Source organism: Perissodus microlepis, chromosome 6, assembly GCF_051167445.1.
Source record: "Perissodus microlepis isolate ML-2025 ecotype Zambia chromosome 6, ASM5116744v1, whole genome shotgun sequence".
NCBI lineage: Eukaryota > Metazoa > Chordata > Actinopteri > Cichliformes > Cichlidae > Perissodus > Perissodus microlepis.
This window is the reverse complement of record NC_140466.1, coordinates 13,369,832-13,388,851: the sequence shown is the minus strand read 5'-3', so window position 1 is coordinate 13,388,851 and position 19,020 is coordinate 13,369,832. Positions and strand designations below refer to the sequence as shown.

The window sequence follows — 19,020 nt, the reverse complement described above, 5'->3', positions numbered from 1 at the left end:
GCTAAATGTTGAGGAAAAGAATGTAAGTCGATGTAATGTCCTCTGACTTGATGAAAACAAGACTGTGGCTGTGTGTGTTTTGCATAAAACTAAAGGAACTGATTAGCTCTTTTTCACTCAGTGGTCGTACAATTAGTTTCACTCCAACTGTGAACCCCCTGCTCTTTAAAAAAAAATCAAGCGAAGTTCTTCTCAGATGTAGCAAAGACAAAAAAGAAAGAGAGTAAGAAAGTTGTTGTATAAAAGAATAAAACAAACTATTAAGCAACATTTTTCTTTGAGCTGAAACAACAGCAGATCCAACAGAGATTAATTCCTTGAGGGATGTCGCTAACAAGCACCAAACACTTGGACCTCTGCACTGCTTCCATTTTTTCAAAAGCTGATTGGAAGTTAAAACACTGGTCCTGAGAATAGGTCAGAATGTGCACGCTGTGGGATAAATCACTGAGGTATGTTTACTCATTAAAACTGGAGACAGAAAAAAAGAGAAAAAATAAAAAAGAGAGGCCTCAGAAACTTCAAATAGAATCACAAAGCTGTTTCTTCTGTGGCTGTGATGAAGGTGTTAGGCGATGAGGTGGGGTTTCTTTACATATTGCCATACTTTTGTCTATGTGTAGGCCTGTGTGCACTGTGGGTGCATGTAAAAATAGTTAGCAAGCAAATGATAACAATTATGCTGCGTTGCTGGTTTAAATATTTAGGGTGATGGAGTCAAAACTAGAGAATCTCGGTCAAAACATTTTCTTTTTATAGATTTTGATCTATTTATTTTAAACTGCTGGAAACAAAAACAAGATATTTGAAATGCAACTAAGGTCGCCAGTCAGTATCAATCTGTGGATGTTGTGGTTCATGGTCACAGATGTGTCTCACTGTTGCGCTTTAGGTGGTCTAGCTGCACAGAAGTGTGTAAAACAGACTGCTAATAGGAGAGGTAAACCCTTCTGGGTGTTCTTTTTAACAAACAAAACAAAAATACAACAAAAATAAAGTCTGACTCATCACTTATTAATTAAATGACTCCTTTTAGTTGCTTGTTTTAATACCAAATAACTGTCAAATCAATTAAAGACAAAGCAACTGTTTTTGAAGATGCAACAGCTTTGGCTTCCTGAAATATTCAGAGAGAATGTCACGCCTTTAATCACAAGTGTCGAAGCCAGATTCAAAGTCTTATTGGAGTCAAGGGAACTGAAAATTAGTCTTTGAAGATCAGACCTCCAGTATGCACCCTCTTCAAAATCCCTAGACCACCCACGGCTTGCAGTCTCCAGCCTAAAACATGTAGAGGTTTGAAAAGTCAGCAAGCACAGCGAACACATGTCCACACCGAGGGCCCTTAAAGCTTGGTGCATTGGTGCTGATACAGGAGTTTGCTGAGTGGCTTGCAAAAACAGAGAATGGGGGAAACAATGTCCATTTATAGCTTGTTTCATATGATGTGACAGTTGAATTCATATCCATCTATTATATGAGAAAGTCCCCACTGAAGCACAATTCTCTCTAATTTCATGTGATTCTAAAAAAAATTGCTTTAATTAGATCTGGGTCTTATTTTCATCCTAACATATATTATAATAATATCTTCCAACTGTCCAATTCAGAGGATGAGATTGGGTGGAGGTGTGGTTGGAGTACAAAGTAAGAACAGTACGACTTGGACAAGCTCACAGTCAGCACAGGACTTGATTTTTGCCATAACTGGCTTTATTGTAGCAGGCCTTACATACATAGCAAATGTGTCTAAAACCATTAAGATACAACTTAAGGTGAAATAATCTGTTTTCCTCTTAAGCAAGAGGTAAGAATAGGCAAAAGAGGAAAGATTCCTGGTGTAAAGTACAGCTTGTCACGGCGCAGCCAGCCTCTGGCGGCCTGATGGATAAGTCTGTGTTTGCTTTCTTTTAGCCCAATCTCATATGCTCTTTATCTCTCTCTTCTGCTTCAGGCGCTGTCTGCACACACACAGCTCCTCGTGTGACTGCAGCAGGCGGACTCCATGTGTTTGCTTTGCTTAATGCTAACCATGAACCAATAGACACAGAGCAGGATCATAGCTGGGCACATTGGTCAGTATCTTTTAACCCTTTTTTGGTGCAGGCTATTTCAGAATAACAGATACTCACGTCCTTTATTTAAGTCACTGGAAATTATAATGTACAGAGATTCTTATATTTAAGACTGTTGGTGTCCTTTGGCATTTTTTGTTAGCTATCAACAACCTGTTATATTTATTGCTGCCTTTTTTAGATTAACCTTAACATAATGTAGCTATTTATTCAGCACACTTCTCCACTGGTTTAAAGTAGTTATAGCCTACAATAAATGTGCTTCACAAAATAATAGGAAAAAATGGATTTCATTTTGATAACATGTTAGCTTTCCAATAGAAGAGAATATATACGACCAAATTCGAGTAGAGGTCATCCCTGTGCTGTGCTGATTGCTACAGTCTCAGTCTGAGATATAAAACAACTCACTTTAAAACATGCAGGCTGCTCTGTTTGGTCTCAGAAGCCTAAGAAAATGTTTCTTTGAATTTAAGCTGATCTTTTACCACATTTCACAGCTGGTACATTTCTTCTTTGCATATATAATTTTTTTTTCTTGCCTCTGACCTTTTTCCAATCTTACCCAGGCCAACTTTCTCTCATGTGCTTCTAAACATTAAAAAAAATAAATAAACAAACCAGAAGGCTTCTGCCTTCGCACTACAGTTTAGTAGAAATCAGTCTAAGATAATTTCTAAGAAAATAACAATTTACTTCCTTGATTAGCCTCCACATTCTCTAATTCTGTCCATCAGGCAGCTTCACTGGATCCTCTAATGAAAAGGCCAGCTACTCAACAGTACTTGAAAAACAGTCCAATAAAAGCAGTTAAAACACATGCTACCCATGCTTCAAAACCTAAATATAGAAGGTAATCTCAGAAAGGTCAAAGATAGGTCATAGAAGGCCACAATCTGGATGGGAAAATATGAAAAGAAAAAAAGAAAATGAAGGCGGCTGGAAAATGAAAAATCAGTAAACTGAATAAAATGAAGAGCTGTCCCAGCATCCTCTCAAATAGAGAAAGGAACAAACTGTCGAATGGAGAGAAGAAAAAGCTCGAGACGTGTTTAATAAAATGGTTAAATTCATTGTCGCTTGCCTTCATCCACTCTTCACTTTGGCCAGGCTGGGCTGAAAAGCTCAAATGTCAGTTGTACTCAGACATCTCTTGTCAGGATGCAAAAATAGCCCGAGGACAATGCGCTTGGAATCCAAACCACAACAAGCATATGCAGGGAAGACTCACACACACACCTCCTACAGTACATTGAGATAGTCTGGCTGGGAAACCAGTCTGCCCCCCCCCCCCCCCTTCCTGTGTCAAAGTGAAGAAGGTTGCATCACTGAAAAAGATCTCCACTGGAAACTGCCGAGGATTTGATAATAAACACTCCTAGTAACAGGAAATTTGAGTTGTTTAGTCGTGACAAAGATTTATGTCTTACTTTTTCATTTTTATGATCTGGGTAATCTTGCAGGCACTCTACTCCAACTTGTACAAGACCTCTAATATAAATTTGACTCATTACACGACTATTTTAAGAGACATGCAGTATTTTACCAGCCTCGCCTCAGCTTACGGTTAATTGGACCAATTTCTCTGACTTGCTTTGAAAGCCACGGCAGACAAGGAAGCATTTGAAACAGTCCAAAATAGATGAAAGGATAGATAGTTGATGATTTTCTATTACATGACGGTACAGAAGATTTCAGAGTCTAGGTTTTCTGTTTAATGATGCAATGTGAAGCATCACATCTCATCTTCTGAACACTCACCTGCTGTGATCGTCTCGTGTTCACCTTTCAGTTCAGTTTCATTTATATAGTTCCAAATCACAACATAAGCTACTTTACACAGTGAGGTCAAGAGCTTGCAATATTATGCAATATTACATTCACAATTTTGCATTCTGCTGTTATTTACATAGCATCCCGTGTTTTTGGAAACAAGGCTGTGGGGAGATAGCCAGTCACTGAGCATGCACTTAGGAACTTGGGAAAGGAAAAACTCCCCTTTAACAGGTGTTACGGATTCAAATATTGGGGATGGATACAAGAGAAAAGACCGAAATAACAACACTGGTCCGGCCGGGTTGAGTCAAACGATGATTTTAATGATCACACGCGTGGGAGATGGACACCGTACGCAGACAGCATCAGATCTCAAAATGGTGGAGCATTGATCAAACTCTTATAGCCTCTAGTGGCCCCCACCTAAAAGGCCTCAGGCAGAACCAGGCTCAGGGAGGAAGACCATCTGCCCTGACCGGTGAAAGTGACGGTAGATTGGAGAGAAAAAAATTTGCATTCAAAACCAACTGAAAAAAACCCACTAATCAGTTTGCTTAGCCCAGAAATGTGCAAGTCATGAGCCAGAGATACTTGCCAAAGGTACATCCAAAGTGAAGACACAATAGTATCTTGCAATAGTAGCATAAATGAATTGAAGGTTAAGGAGATGAAAGTATTTCAGAGGTGCTTTGTACATCTCAGGACCTTCCATCTTGGACGTAAGGTCATGGTCACCCAAGTCTACATAAACTTTATTAAAAAGAAACATTTTAAGGATAAAGCCTGACTGAGTAAAGACCGGTGGATGCACTCCAGTCCTATCAGCCATCTGAGGGAGAGCTTAGCCTGTGCTGTGGCATAATATGCCAAAATGTGGAACAAATACTTCTAACTTGCTTCCCAGTAAATGTATTTATGCAAAATTGTCTTCACGTTCTCCGTGTGCTCATTTTTTTGTCCACCCTCTTTGTTCTCATTTTGCTCCATCTTTCATTCCTGTTTTCATGCTTTTATCTTTTGCCCTCCAATCCTCGTTTTTCTGTCCTACACACACACACACACACACACACACACACACACACACACACACACACACACACACACACACACAGCGAGAGAGAGAGAGAGAGAGAGAGAGAGAGAGAGAGAAACTATGAATTCTTTTTACTCTCTCTCTCTGCAGGGACCAGGAAGTGAGTCAGAGTCCGGGATCTTAGAGCTGAATCTATACTAAAGGATGGACCCCTCTCTCTTGTTTAGTGTGAAAAAGACCACGACAGGGGGGCATGGATCACGCTGGCCTTTATTTTAATACATTTGCAAAAATCAAATTAAATAAATATTTAATTTATTTAAATACATGAAATAACTGGCTTAATAAACCAATTGTAAAAAAAAAATATTAAAAAAAAACTGTCAATATGCAGAATACACTGGATGTATTTGTATCGTTTATGTTTTGATGAAAATGTGCATCACACTGTATCGCATTATTTGTGATGGGAGGGGTCCGGTGGCATTTTTCAAGATAAAATACGAGAGAAAAAAAAAGTCTAAAACTGGCAGAATTCTATGATAATTTTATAGGATTTTTATCAGTTAGCAGAAACGATACGTGGATTTTTCGTTGTGAAAAGATCTGCTCTTACTTTTCTACTTTTACGAGCTCAGCGATGTTGCACGCTGACTGCTCCGACTTCAAAGTTGTTTTGATGGATGTTTTCAGAAATATTTCATCACTGGTGATCCCTTCAACTCTAAAGTTCCTGCACAGTCACAAAGCAAATCTCTCTCATCTCCCTCTCTCTCCTAGCAGTGGTGGCGTGTTTTTAAAGACTTTTCCTTGATTTTAAATATGCATTTAAACACTTGAAGCCCAGTTTTCAGTGCGTGTGTACGAGTGTTCGTTATTACCGTGTTCGTTTCCGTACACTTGTTGATCATTTCTTCATTTTATGTGCACTCGGTAAAAGCTAGAACCGTTTTCCACCCGCACACGACGACCGCCAGTAGAGTGATGTTTTCTTCATTTAACAGCTGTTACCATCACCGTTTCCAATTGGCTAGATCCGTTATAGGTGTGGTCTGGATGAGCGATGCTGCGTCCATTGTTAAACCGACCAGTTTTATTTTGAACACTGAGCTGTAAAGAAGCTTGAGCCGTGTGTGATCCGTATGTATGCTGCGGTTATAAACGTCATTTACAAAATGTTGTGGTAAAAAAGAAGTGCACTTGTTCGAGGAATTTTTTTCTTCTTCTTTTTTGTGTGTTTTGTGTTAAATTTCCACCTGTTGCAGGATTGAAGACACCACCAGCTCACTGTAAGGAATTAAACGAAAGCTGTGGTCGATCAATCTCTGCAACTTGGTTTGAAGTCCGATTGAAGTTTGGGAGAAAGTGGAGCATTAATTAAGCAAAACGAGGATCGACACGCAAGTCCTTTCCCCCCAAGCCATGATCACTGGTACCGTGCGCTCCTCGCGGTGTGCGTAAGCTGCTGTGGAGAATCTTCACATTATGAGACGCCATGGCATGGTGTGACCGAGGGGTTCAGACTTTGCTGGCTATTGTGGGGGCCTTCGTCGCCTTTAGCCTCATGACCATCGCCATCGGCACCGACTACTGGCTTTATTCCCGAGCCTATATTTGCAATGCAACTAATGCCACAACCGACGAAACCCAGATGCAAACCAAGAAAGTCAAAGGGGACCTGACGCACTCCGGGCTGTGGAGGATTTGCTGCATCGAAGGTAAACAAAGTCTGGTACCTTATGCAGTGACTGTGTAAGTTTCCAAACTTTTTTTTGTTTTATTTCGACTGCTTATAAACGATTTACTCACTGTTGCGCCACCTGATTTCTTCCGAATGTTTGCTTTAACGTGGGGGAGGTGACAGTGTGCACAGAGATTAATTAAATAGTCAACGAGTCTGAACACCTGACCAGACCAGAAACGTTGCTAATTTCTAAAAAAGTTCGCATTTGTTTGGAACCTGCGACAGTTTGTGTAATATTATAACAAACCATTTAACACAATTTCCTTAGGGATTAATAAAGTATGCTGATTCTGAACTTTATTATCAGAGTCAATTCTCCCTTTTTTGATGGAATGACATAAAACATAATTTAATCATTTACACAAGTATTATATTTTCTACGAGAATCTGAGTGAAAGAGCTTCGTGTTGCGCACCAAGGTGGAGTTGTGTGTGCGTAACGAATCTTTTACATCTTTTTTCCCCCTTTAAGGTAAATTATACATTCACTGAAAAGGGAAAGAGCGGAGAGATGATGGATTGAACACGAATACGATTTTATGCTGTGAGTTTGCTTCTATGGCAGAGCATGGAAGAATGATCCCAGTTTTCGCATTCAGAGGGGGCGCAGCGCTTTCCGGTGTATTAGACTTTGTTTTAATCTGTTCCGAGGAGCGTCTGACTTGTTGTTTCAGGGAATTTTGTTGTTTCCCTCAGCTGTTCTGCATCTCGCTCCTGATCGCCTTTCCATGTTGTGAGACGTTGTGAGAACAGGTCGTTAATGTTTAGACACACCTATCCACCGTCCATCGGACCTCGTCCTTGACAAGACTTATAATAAACGCAAACAATCAGCTGATCCGCGGAAGTAGTCACCAATGACGTCTTCGATTGTGGCGCTGTCCATTACCATTGGTTCTGAAATTCTCAGTCTTAATGATTTTTTTTCTTTTACCTGAAGAACAATTAAATTCTTCACAACAATAGAAGAATGCTCCGTCAAACAAAGCGCCTTTTTTCGTCAATGACGAAGTACCTTACTGCGTTTCATAATTCACATGCATTTACAAAGCTGCAAAGCAGGCTACCACCAGTAACTTGGAGAACAACTTGGGGTACAGTGCCTTTTCCAAAGAGTTGGGGTGAGGGATCTAAGTGACAAGGCACTTTCCCAGAACCCAGGAGTCTGTCTTGTGTGGAGATGAATACAGCCATTATTGAACTCACACTCCAAGCACCAACCATTACCATTACTACTTTTACTGGAATTTCACGTTTTGTTTTGTTTTTTAAAGCCTGGCTATTTATGGATTTCTTGTAATCCTGTTACTCAAAAGACATGTTCCCTCTCTCAATCTTCCTAAGAGATTCAAGCAGACGTGCACACTGTTCTCAAACATCTTCCCTCTGCACCATCCTCTCATTTCCTGCTTAAAATGTTAGAAGGGTGTTACAATCTGCATGGAGCTGGAACTGAAAGTAACACAACCTCTCTTGCTCTTTTCCTTGTTCTCTCTCATGCATAGAGAACATCAGCACTTTTGCTGCAATATTGTGTAAGTCTATCTAGTGGCACACCTCTATATCTGCATACAAACCCAGGCTAAGTCAACATGTCCAGTCAGTTGGGATACAGCCTCAGTTTCTACAACTTAGTGTATAATTCTAAGGAATCCATCCTGTTTTATTAAGTAAATTCAACAGCATAGATGCTGGGTGAGCCTCAGGAGATGTTGGCTAATGTTGCAAAGAGTAGCAAACAGACATCTATGAGTGCCTTGTCTTGTAGAACAAGCTGATGGTTAGATGAAGGTGAGCAGTGGTGGATAATGAACTTTAATGGAATACAAGTGGAGTCTTGCTGAAATAAGTAAAAACTCACACTTAGGGACTCACCGCTAGATTCAAGCAAACACTTGGTCTGACTTTAAATTTTCAGTTCATGCAGGTCATGAAAGGTTAGTTAACTGTTATGTGGCTTTGTATGTGGTGATGAGGGTTAGGGTTGTTTTTCTTGTGTGTGTGTGTGTGTGTGTGCGTGTGTGTGTGTGTGTGTGCGCGCGCGTGTGTGTGTGTGCGTGTGTGTGTGTGTGTGTGCGTGCGTGTGTGTTGGCTGATGAATGCATTAGTAAGATGTCAAAGGCGTCCTCTGAGAAGAGCTAGAAATGTGATTCTGGGTTGCTGGGGGGAGGTTGCTATGGTGAAGCTATGCTGAGCAATAAAAGATGGGCCCTGCTCTCTCAGACACAGGGGCTCTTGGGAGATACCTCCCCCAGTGAGCTTCCTTTTCTTTTCTTTTCTTTTCTTTTCTTTTCTTTTCTTTTCTTTTCTTTTCTTTTCTTTTCTCCTGACATTCCCTTGATCATTTTGTTACTGCTGCTGCATGAAATATTGATATGGTTATTTTACTTTCACATATGTTTGATTTATATGCACACAATCAACTATACCATAGCAGTGAATGTACCGTTCTGAACTTGTTAAAAGATTTAAAGTTATATCACTTCTTAATATTTTTTTTTAAGTTGACAAGAAGAGTGCTTCCACCTATGAATAGCCAAAAACGTACTTTAGAAAGAATGCACTAAAATAACAACATAAACCAAATACAGCAAAACCGAATCCACCTGTGACTGCTGACAAGTTAAACTCTGTAATCACTGGGGGAAAAAAAGAGTACACTTGTGATTTCCTATTAGTCTGTGAAAGTGTATGAACATATTTAAAATGGACAAAGAATGGACCAGAGAAAGGAAAGATTCAGACTGAGACAGAAGGAAAGGACAGCGCAAGATCTTTAACCAGCTAATAATTTGTTGATTCACAGTGTCAGCAGTAATCGGGACCCACGTAAAAATGCCAAAAATCACACCCACAGCAGCTGTCCTCCTAAAATGACATCAAAGACAGTGTGATACTTGCACAGTCTCGCTGTGAAAGACAAATGGGCAAATGTGTTAATGTCAAGAAAAAAAAACGTATTTGGTGCTAAAGAACATAGAAAGAAGCTGCTGGGAGCTCTTTGAAACCAAGATAAATTTACTCTGTTGAGATGAGGTCGAGCATATTTGGAGTAAATCTAACCTAACTGCCACAGTGAATGCATTGTCCCCACAGTGAACATACAGAGGGGGGAGCTCAGGTTGGATATTGGTTAGATTTTATTGAAGAAAATGTCATTATTGATTGTGTCTGTAGGTCCATTTCCCTTATTGATTCCAGATCAATGTTCTGTCTGGGGAAAAAAAGTTAGCGTACACATTTTTGTCAGCTTTAATGCAAGTGTTTTATATCTGAGCCTCAACAGTTTAAAAAAACAGGCAGAAATGTATGCTATCGATTTGGATCTCACAACTCTATTAAAAACATGCCAGGATTGATCACAGGATGGATCAAAGCTATGAATAAGCTTGGATGCATAACGTGCAGAGACTGGACACCTTGGAATTAGCTCTAAACTGCACCTGATTCTTGATTTTTGATTTTATTCATGACACCATGACTGTCTGTGGATAGACCAAAATATCAGGTGAAAAGATGACTTTCATTCTCCCAGATGTTTGGCTGAGGAACAATATTATCAAATATGAATATTACACAAAGCACACTGACAAAGTAAAAAAACATTTCTAATGAAGTTAAAACTATGGCCTGAGAAACACAGCTCCTGTAGCTGGACAAAACAATTCCCAAACTGGCTGAACATTTAATAATAATGTGTACTTTATTGATCCCCGTGGGGAAATTCCTCTCTGCATTTAACCCATTCATTCTGTGAAGCAGTGGGCAGCCATTGGGCACCCGGGGAGCAGTGTGTAGGGACGGCACCTTGCTCAGGGGTACCTCAGGGTAGCCGTTCAGTGGATTCGAACCCCCGACCTTCCGATCATGGGGGCCACCACCCTACCTACTGAGCTATCCCTGCCCCATTTCTCCAAAAATGTGTGTTACACAGATATTCCTAGGGTATTTAAAAGTAGAATGGGAGGCAGAGCCTTTGGTTGAGACCTTTTTCTGTGGAACCAGCTCCCAGCTTGGATTCAGGAGACACACATCTCAACTTTTAAGAAAAGGCTTAAAACTTTCCTTTTTGATAAAGCATATAGTTAGGGTTGGATTAGGTGACCCTGAATCCTCTGTGCAATAGGTCTAGGCTTTTTTTCCCCCGTCTCCCTCCCCTCACCCCTGACTGGTCGTGGCAAATGACCACCCCTCTCTGAGCCTGGTTCTGCCAAAGGTTTCTTCTTGCTAAAAATGAGTTTTTCCTTCCCACTGTTGCCAAAGCACTTGCTCAGAGGTGGTCATCTGATTGTTGTAGCCTTGACCTTACAGTGTAAAGTGCCTTGAGGAAACTGTTTTGGGGCTATTTAAGTAAAATAGAATGGAAAATTCCCCATGCAATGGAGGATAGGGTAGGTCATCAATTCTTAATGATTCCTAATGGATTAAGCAACACAGTGGAGTAGATTATTTCATTTTTATTATAATAAATTTTAACTGTCAGCTGTTTTGTTATTTTTTTACTCATATGTTCAATCTAGAAGCCATATAATTATAGTAATGTTATTGATTTTTGAATTTTCTGACACTGATATAACATTCCTGGGCTATACATCCAACTGTAACCCTACATATGTGTACTTTATATATGAAATTTTAATATTCTACACCTGTTGCTCCTTAGACCTTTTGGATTACACACTCAAAAAACTGATCCAGTGTCACTAAAATAGTATGTTTATAAATATAACAAATATACATTAGAGTAACACAATAGTCTTACTTAACAAGTTTTCTTGGTGCAAACAAATTGAAAAGAAAACTGAGTGGATAAAGAGGATTTTAGAAAATGGAAGTGAAGTGGCTTATTCAGACATGATTGTGGCGAGAGAGAAAAAGACAGAATGGGTGTTCAAAGAGACTGAAAGAGTGAATTTAAGAGCGTGGAGCCGACAGACTGAATCTCGGCTGTTAGGGATGTTTCATCACTTTATCTCAGCCTGACTTTAATTTTCTTTCCCAGCTGTCTCAGAAATTAACCGTAAGAATCATAAATTTTGCACATCAAAACCGTGCGCTGGTGGCAACACTGACATAAGCTCTAAATGTGAAACGTAGAAGTTTTCTTTGCACTCATTGTGTCACGTTGTCTAAGTGCATGTCCTGCCTCATAAAACATTTCCACCCCAAAAATGTATGAACCATCTGAATGAGCTGTCGATCACAGAAAAGTGATCTAGCTTGAGGATGCGTAAAGCCACTTGGGCATAGAAGAAGCAGCCAGTGATTGCATCTAATCAGCCAGTGTTCGCGCTGATTTTGATTTTTAACCCTCAACTCACTGCTGACCAAACTAATAACAAATGCTCAAACATCAGTGGAAATCCTGTTCCCAGTATTTGCAACAGTGCATTTGAATGCACTGAATAACAGATTGTAGATGCAGAAAACCGGCTTCAAAGCTACCTGGTGGAGATTTCCATACGCTGGTCTATGATATTGTAAGGTTCGGAAACAGTTAATGAGTGCCTTCAAATCAAAGGCACCTCATTCAAGATTCAAGACTCTTCATCGTCATCATGCAAGTGTAATGAAATTAAGACAATACTCCCTCATATGGTACAAGAAAAAAGGCTTAAATAATATCAATACAATACAATATAATGACAGGATAGGAATACAAAGTACAATATTTAAACAGTTAACTGATTAACTGATGTATTATAGTAAATTATAGTTAGTTTGGCACTTAATAGTGCATTTATTTAGAGGCTATGTGTATGTCTATGTAACGTAACGAAAAGTGCACCTCACATGAGGTATTTTACATATTATAAAATGTACATAATGATTGCACATAAGGTTTGGACTGTTACAGTTAGAGGTGGATGCAACTTTCTATGATTATTAGTTATTTAGTTGTTAGTGGTGATACAAATACAACAACAGATGAGGAAATTCATAAGTATTTGAAGAGGTTTAAAGAGTTAAGACTGATTTAAAAAAAAACCACCTGAAATGCAAAGAGTTGTCAAAGACATTGATGCTTAGCAATGAGGGGAAATAAACAGTGATGAAGCTGATGAAAACTAATGACAAGCTCACAGTGAATTACTTCCTGGTGATTCTAGTCTGTCAGTGGATGTCACTGGGTGTATTCTTGAAAGCTTGTTGTCCCTTTAAGCTGATGTGATCAACAGATCTGACTCGTGAAGCCACGCCGACTTCTTTGCCTACAGTATTTTGACTCGGACTTGGCCAGTGTTCAAGGCAGAAAAGAATTCGTTGCTGAATTCTTAACTACACTCCACGGGCCCAGTGGAAGCCCCTATGCCTACTTCCAGTGACTACAGTTCACATTGAATTGTTGTCAAAAGATGAGACATTCTTGCCTGTAAAACTGAAAAACATCTCATTAAACAATTCTGCCATGGATGCTGGAATAAGATTGTCATAACAAATTTGCAACTTGAAGGGAAGAAAGACAATCCTCCATCCTTTACAGAGCTCTTGGGGATGATGCCATCGCGATCAGATTCATTGGCTATGACAGCAGGCAACTGGCATAGCTGAAGTTTGGAAAAGTCAATAAGATGTGAGTTAACTCACATCTTATTGACTTTGTCGCCCCGCCAGGCAAAGCGAAGGAGAATTGATGTTGAATAGTGACAGACTTTTTGGATTATAAATAGTGATTAGAAACATCTCCCTCTAAAACAGCTGCTCTTCCTTATGGACTGTTTACATGGACCCATGTTCAGCCAAGATAGATGTCACTTGATTGCTTATGCCTGAGTTCAAGAATCTACTGCATGTGGACTAGGATAGAATATCAGTACTTCATCTCTTCCCCTTAATTGTAGTATAATATTGGCATGTTGGACGACTCTTCCACATTTATTCACATTAGCAATTTGAAATCTGCAGAATTAAACGGGACAGGGCTGACAATCGACAGGCATGGTTTGATTTCTTGGATTAAGATACCGTGTGTATTTGATTTAAGTTCTAATAAATTCTAATATATAAGTTCAGGCAGGAAATTCAAGAGCCAGACTTTAAATTCAAAGTCTAACCTTTCAATATTCATAATGCTTCAATGTTTTATTCTCTTAAAAGTGGAGGGAAGATTTTCTCAGTGAAAAGCTTGGGTGAATAGAAGGTGCCCGAGGGCTTGGGAACTTCAGAATCTCAGATCCACAGTGGTCTGCCCTCAAATGGTTTTTGACATGGTTATGGGTGAAAACAGGACATACTTTGCTGAGAATAGACTTTAGCTTTCTGCAACATATTTGTCTCAGGTTCATAAAAGTTGCATGCTGATCGAGTGAACGGTCGATGTGTGGTTCCTTTCATCTCTGAGCTTCTCGTGTTAACTTTCAACATGAAGACCCAAATTGCTGTTTTAATTTTTGTAGTTTCGAACCCGCACAGACTCTTTCTGCTACAAGTCACATTCACACTCAGTGTGTTTTTGGCTTTTGCACAGGTATCAACAAAGGAAGCTGTTTTCGGATCAATCATTTTCCAGAGGATAACGACTACGATACAGACAGCTCAGAGTACATCTTACGTAAGTCACTGCAACCGCTTCATCTTCAAACACTCCAACACTTAATCCCTCTCTCCCTGCTCTTTCCTTCTTTTTTTTTCTTGAATGTGATAGAGTTATTACCAGGCTACTTAATGTGTTATGGCATGTCTATCCCTTTCCCATAAAAAGCCTGATGTCATGACAGCAATTGGAGCAATGGAGATAATGAAGTGTGTTATGTGCTGAGTAATAAGGCCCGTCCAAAACAGGCAGACTTTGGCCACATGAGAGCCGATTTCATATTTGGCCTTGGCCTTTTGCTTAATACCCTTGTTAAAAATAAATAAACAAACAGATGCACTGAAAATTACAGAGCATTTAATCATTTTACTGAATATTTATTTATGTTTCAGGTTTCAGATCAGCTCTGTGCCTCAAGGCAACTGTTACCATTTCGTGCGTTGTCCACAATATGAATTTCAATAAGCTCAAGAAAAATTTATTCTGGAATCACTTGGTTATGTTTTTTTTTAAAAGGCAGCTGAATATGCTAGCTGGACTGTGTATCTGTAAAAAGCTTTATGCGCTGAACCACCGGACATTATTTCACTTCATTTGTTTCACTCGTGGAAAAGTAATGATGTTTGTTTGGCAGGGTGTGTCACCTGCTGCTGTTTCTTCAGCTTTTAGGCTGCTCACAAATTCCCTCTAGTGGCATTTAAGTGTTGGAGTTTTTTATTTTAAACATACCCATCACAATTTTTGCCTATATGCTAACTGAAACCATTTAGAAAGAGAAATTAATATATTTCTATATTTTGCGGGAAAAAGATAAATTGTATCGGTTTAAATTCTGATGATAAAACAAGGTGAATAAACGATTCCAGTTATTTTACTAATGTGTGGTGCTGTACTGCAGTAACTGTAAAAAATAAAAACTTACAGTATAGCTGCCTAGCCTGTGGGTTAGAGGGAGAGAGCCTGCAGACTAAAGAAGACAAGACAAAACAGAGGCCTTGGCAACAACCACTGTTACTGTTAGCAGTTCCGCTAAGTCCTCATGTGGTGCTCACTAAAGCAATAATGAAATGGTGAAATGTAAAAAAAATTAAAAAATGATTATAACTGATGAGATGGTGATGGATTAGCTGAACTGTTTTAGTAAGGAACTTGGAAATATGAGTGAATTATTTTTTAGTGGAAAACTAAACTTGTCAGCACTCCCTGGTAGCTGCACACCGTAGATTTTAGCCATGAATCCACATAAGATCATTGTCAGTCAATCATTCTTTTCATCACTTTTAGCCTGCACATAAGTTGTATGGCCCCTAGAAGATTATTGAACATTTGTTGGAAAGCTGAGTTCATTTTCAGTAGCCTTCACCAGTATTTAATCAAAAAATCCCTTTCTCAGTTGGAACCTGTCTGACAAAGTGAGGGACACTAAAAGTTAAAGAAGGTCAACAAAGGATGAGAAACATAGTGATCTCTTAAACAGGAAGTTGTAGAATAGGAGGCAGAGCCTTCGGCCTGCAGGCCCATGTTCTGTGCAGCCAGCTTCCTGTTTGGATTCGAGAGACGGACACTCTGTACTTTTAAGATTAGGCTTAAAACTTTCCTTTTTCATGAAGTTTATAGTGAGTGCTGGATAAAGTGACCCTTAGTTATGCTGCATCTATCTGGCTGCTGGTGGCTTCCCATGATGCACTTTCTTTTCCACTCACCTTTTTACTCCCTGTCTTTATGCACCACTCTGCATTTAATCCTTAGTTATTATTCATCTCTGACTCTCTTCCACAAAGTGTTTTTTTTTCCTGTCTCCCTCCGCCCACCCCTGAATGATTGTGACAAATGGCTGTCCCTCTCTGAGCCTGGTTCTGCCAGAGGTTTCTTCCTGTTAAAAGGGAGTTTTTCCGATTGCTTGGGTTTTCTCTGTTTTCTCTGTATTATAATTGGGTCTGTAGTATCTGTAGTCTAGGATCAAACACATGTGAAGCTAATGCTATTTCTTTCAGTAGTAGTTGTCCTTTTTTAGTTAGTTCTCTTACCCATTAGACATAATGTCTGTGTGCCAGTATGTAATATAATCTAATATTGAGGGGTATATATTTTTCACCTGTGCTCCACTTTACAGTGGTTATCTTCTCTTTTTGAAGTAGTTTACATTATATTCTCAATTGTGCTGACAAGACATTTTCACACTCTCTGTCTCTCTCGTCTAAACAGGTATAGTTCGTGCATCAAGCCTGTTTCCAATTCTCAGCACCATCCTTCTGATGTTGGGTGGCCTGTGTGTTGGAATTGGACGCATCTACAGCAGCAAGAACAACATCCTGCTCAGTGCAGGCATCCTGTTTGTAGCTGCAGGTAGGACGAGTCAGACAGCGTACCACAGATAAAGAATCAAAACCAGGGTGACAACAAATAGATCGTGTGTAGTGCAAGAGAGTGAAAGAAGGAAAAGGTCAGGTTTTATTCTGAGATACAGTGCACTTCAAAAATGTCTTAAGTCATTAGAGTGCACCTTTCTCACACTCACAAAAGGACAATGGCAAAAACACTGATTTTCTTTACATGTAGAGTCTCAGTTTTGACCTTTCCTACAACAGCATTCCTTCTCTCGTTTATCCTCTCTTCAGGCCTGAGCAATATCATTGGCATCATCGTCTACATCTCCAGCAATGCCGGCGACCCGAGTGACAAGAAAGACGAGGACAAGAAGAACCAGTACAGCTATGGTTGGTCTTTCTACTTCGGTGCCCTCTCCTTCATTGTAGCAGAGTCAGTGGGCGTTCTTGCAGTCAACATTTATATTGAGAAAAACAAAGAGACGCGCTCCCGATCCAAACGTGACTTCATCAAAACCACCTCATCCTCTTCGCCGTACTCTCGCATACCAAGTTACCGCTACAGGCGGAGGCGATCGCGTTCCAGTTCCAGGTCAAGTGACCCATCCCGTGAGCCCTCCCCAGTGGGAATGAAGATTGGCGGAGGAATTGGGGGGGGACCAGGGCTGGGGCTGAATTTGCCAGTAGGCGGTATATCCCTTTATTCCCTGAGCAGGGACCCTTTGAAGGGTGGAAGTGGTACTGCAGGGCCCTACAGCCCAGAGCGGGACTCCAGGTTTTTACAAGTCCACAACTGCTTCCAGAAAGATGTCAAGGATGGAGGAAACAGGAGAACCACTCCAGTATGAGGTCAGGAGTGTATCCAACAGTAAACTTGATGGTACACATTAGATGTTTACAGTTGATGAGAAAAGGGTATTTTCTCTCCAGGACTGTTTTTGGCAGTGGCAGCAATGAAAGGTCCGAATTTAGAGTTGCTTTTCTTACATCCCTCTGTGATAGAAAAACACCAGTATTTCAATGGGTGAGAGAGAAAAATGACTTTTAATGATTGTGGTTGCCACAATTTTGTAGCAATATTTGAAGAGTTTGGTTTTTGAAAAATATAATGCTTAAAATCTGGAAGGAATATTCTGCTCTTACAGAAAGAAATGTGCCCGTCCCTGTATTCTGTAAAGGTAGTCATTTATGACGTTGCCTTGAACCTTTAGTCTCAGAAAAGGAATTCCTTTGATTAAGATGAAAATAACCCGCCAAACTTGTTTGCAAAAGTGATCTATGTAACCGTTTGTTATCAGAATATAATCGTATTGTATTTGTTTGTACCTTAACACAAATGGTGCTAACTCAATCTGTACATCTTTTATAGTTTTAAGCCTTTCAAAGCCCATTTGAATACTTTTATTGCATCTTAATAACCTTTATCATGTACATGAGTCATGTCATAAATATGTGTTGCCATGTGTGTGTGTGTGTGTGTTCCTGTCTAGCTATCTTTGTGAGGACCGAAATCTGCATTCTACTATACTTGTGAGAACCAACAGTCACTTGTGAGGACACACAACCCGGTCCTCACAAGTTTGAAGGCCTTTTTGAGGCTCAAAATGTGGTTTTAGTGTCAGGGTTACAATTAGGTTATGGTTAGGTTTAGGGTCAGGGTTAGGCATTCATTTTTAATGGTTAGGGTAAGGGGCTGGGGAAAGCATTATGTCAATGAAGGTCCTCACTTAGATTGCTGGACGGGGTTGTGTGTGTGTGTGTGTGCGTGAGTGTGTTATGGATCTCAAACACGCCTACCACACCATGGCGTAATTGTGCTATGAATATGGATCTCTGTATATATACTGTATATTAAAAGTGACAAGGCACATATTAATGTCAGTACATTCCAGTATGCTGTGTAATGTGTCAGTGTTTATAGGTACAGACTGCCTGTGTAGTTTGTTCTCCATTCGCTCAGGGACGATGTACAGAACAAATGAGTTCCTTACCTAAGCCAGACAGACTGTTACAGCTGGCGTGTTTAAAGGCATAGGTTATATCATGCTCTTTGTGTTGCTGTTCTCTAACAGGACTCCTGCTTCTGCCTTTACTTTCTTTGTGTTGGGGAAGGTTTTATGGGAGGGCTGTCTGGTACAGAGTTTTGATCATGCTCCAAAAAATACACTTGCAGACACTTGTAATCTCATATTTAAGTATTTCTGTATTATTACTGATCCATATCAAAATCAGCTGTTGGGGAAGTTATGGTTTTCAAAACAAAAAAACAAAAAACAACAATAAAGATTTTTGTGTGAGGATGTAATAATGTGACTTTGTTTTGTATAGTCTTACTGTATAGATTTGGCATTATTATAGCAATGATGACTACAGTTAACCACAGATCCATTCATGCTCTTAAATGTTTTGGATTAAAGTTATTAATTATGCTCAAAGCAATTTCCCAAAAAAGATTTCTCTTCAAACTAATACCACAATAGACGTTGGTGCTAGTGAACTAGCTAGCTAGCGTCTCTCAGTGACTTCCTTATA

General features: G+C 39.7%; 1 protein-coding gene across 1 annotated transcript; it reads left to right on the top strand.

Annotated features, from left to right (window-relative positions):
• The first annotated feature begins 5,955 nt into the window (after positions 1-5,955).
• Positions 5,956-18,785, top strand: LOC146385251 (voltage-dependent calcium channel gamma-4 subunit-like). The gene is made up of 4 exons (XM_084930871.1): positions 5,956-6,602; positions 14,096-14,179; positions 16,367-16,507; positions 16,780-18,785. Exons 1-4 carry the CDS (start codon positions 6,380-6,382, stop codon positions 17,334-17,336), a joined length of 1,005 nt encoding a protein of 334 aa, XP_084786997.1. The 5' UTR covers positions 5,956-6,379; the 3' UTR covers positions 17,337-18,785.
• The last annotated feature ends 235 nt before the right edge of the window (positions 18,786-19,020 follow it).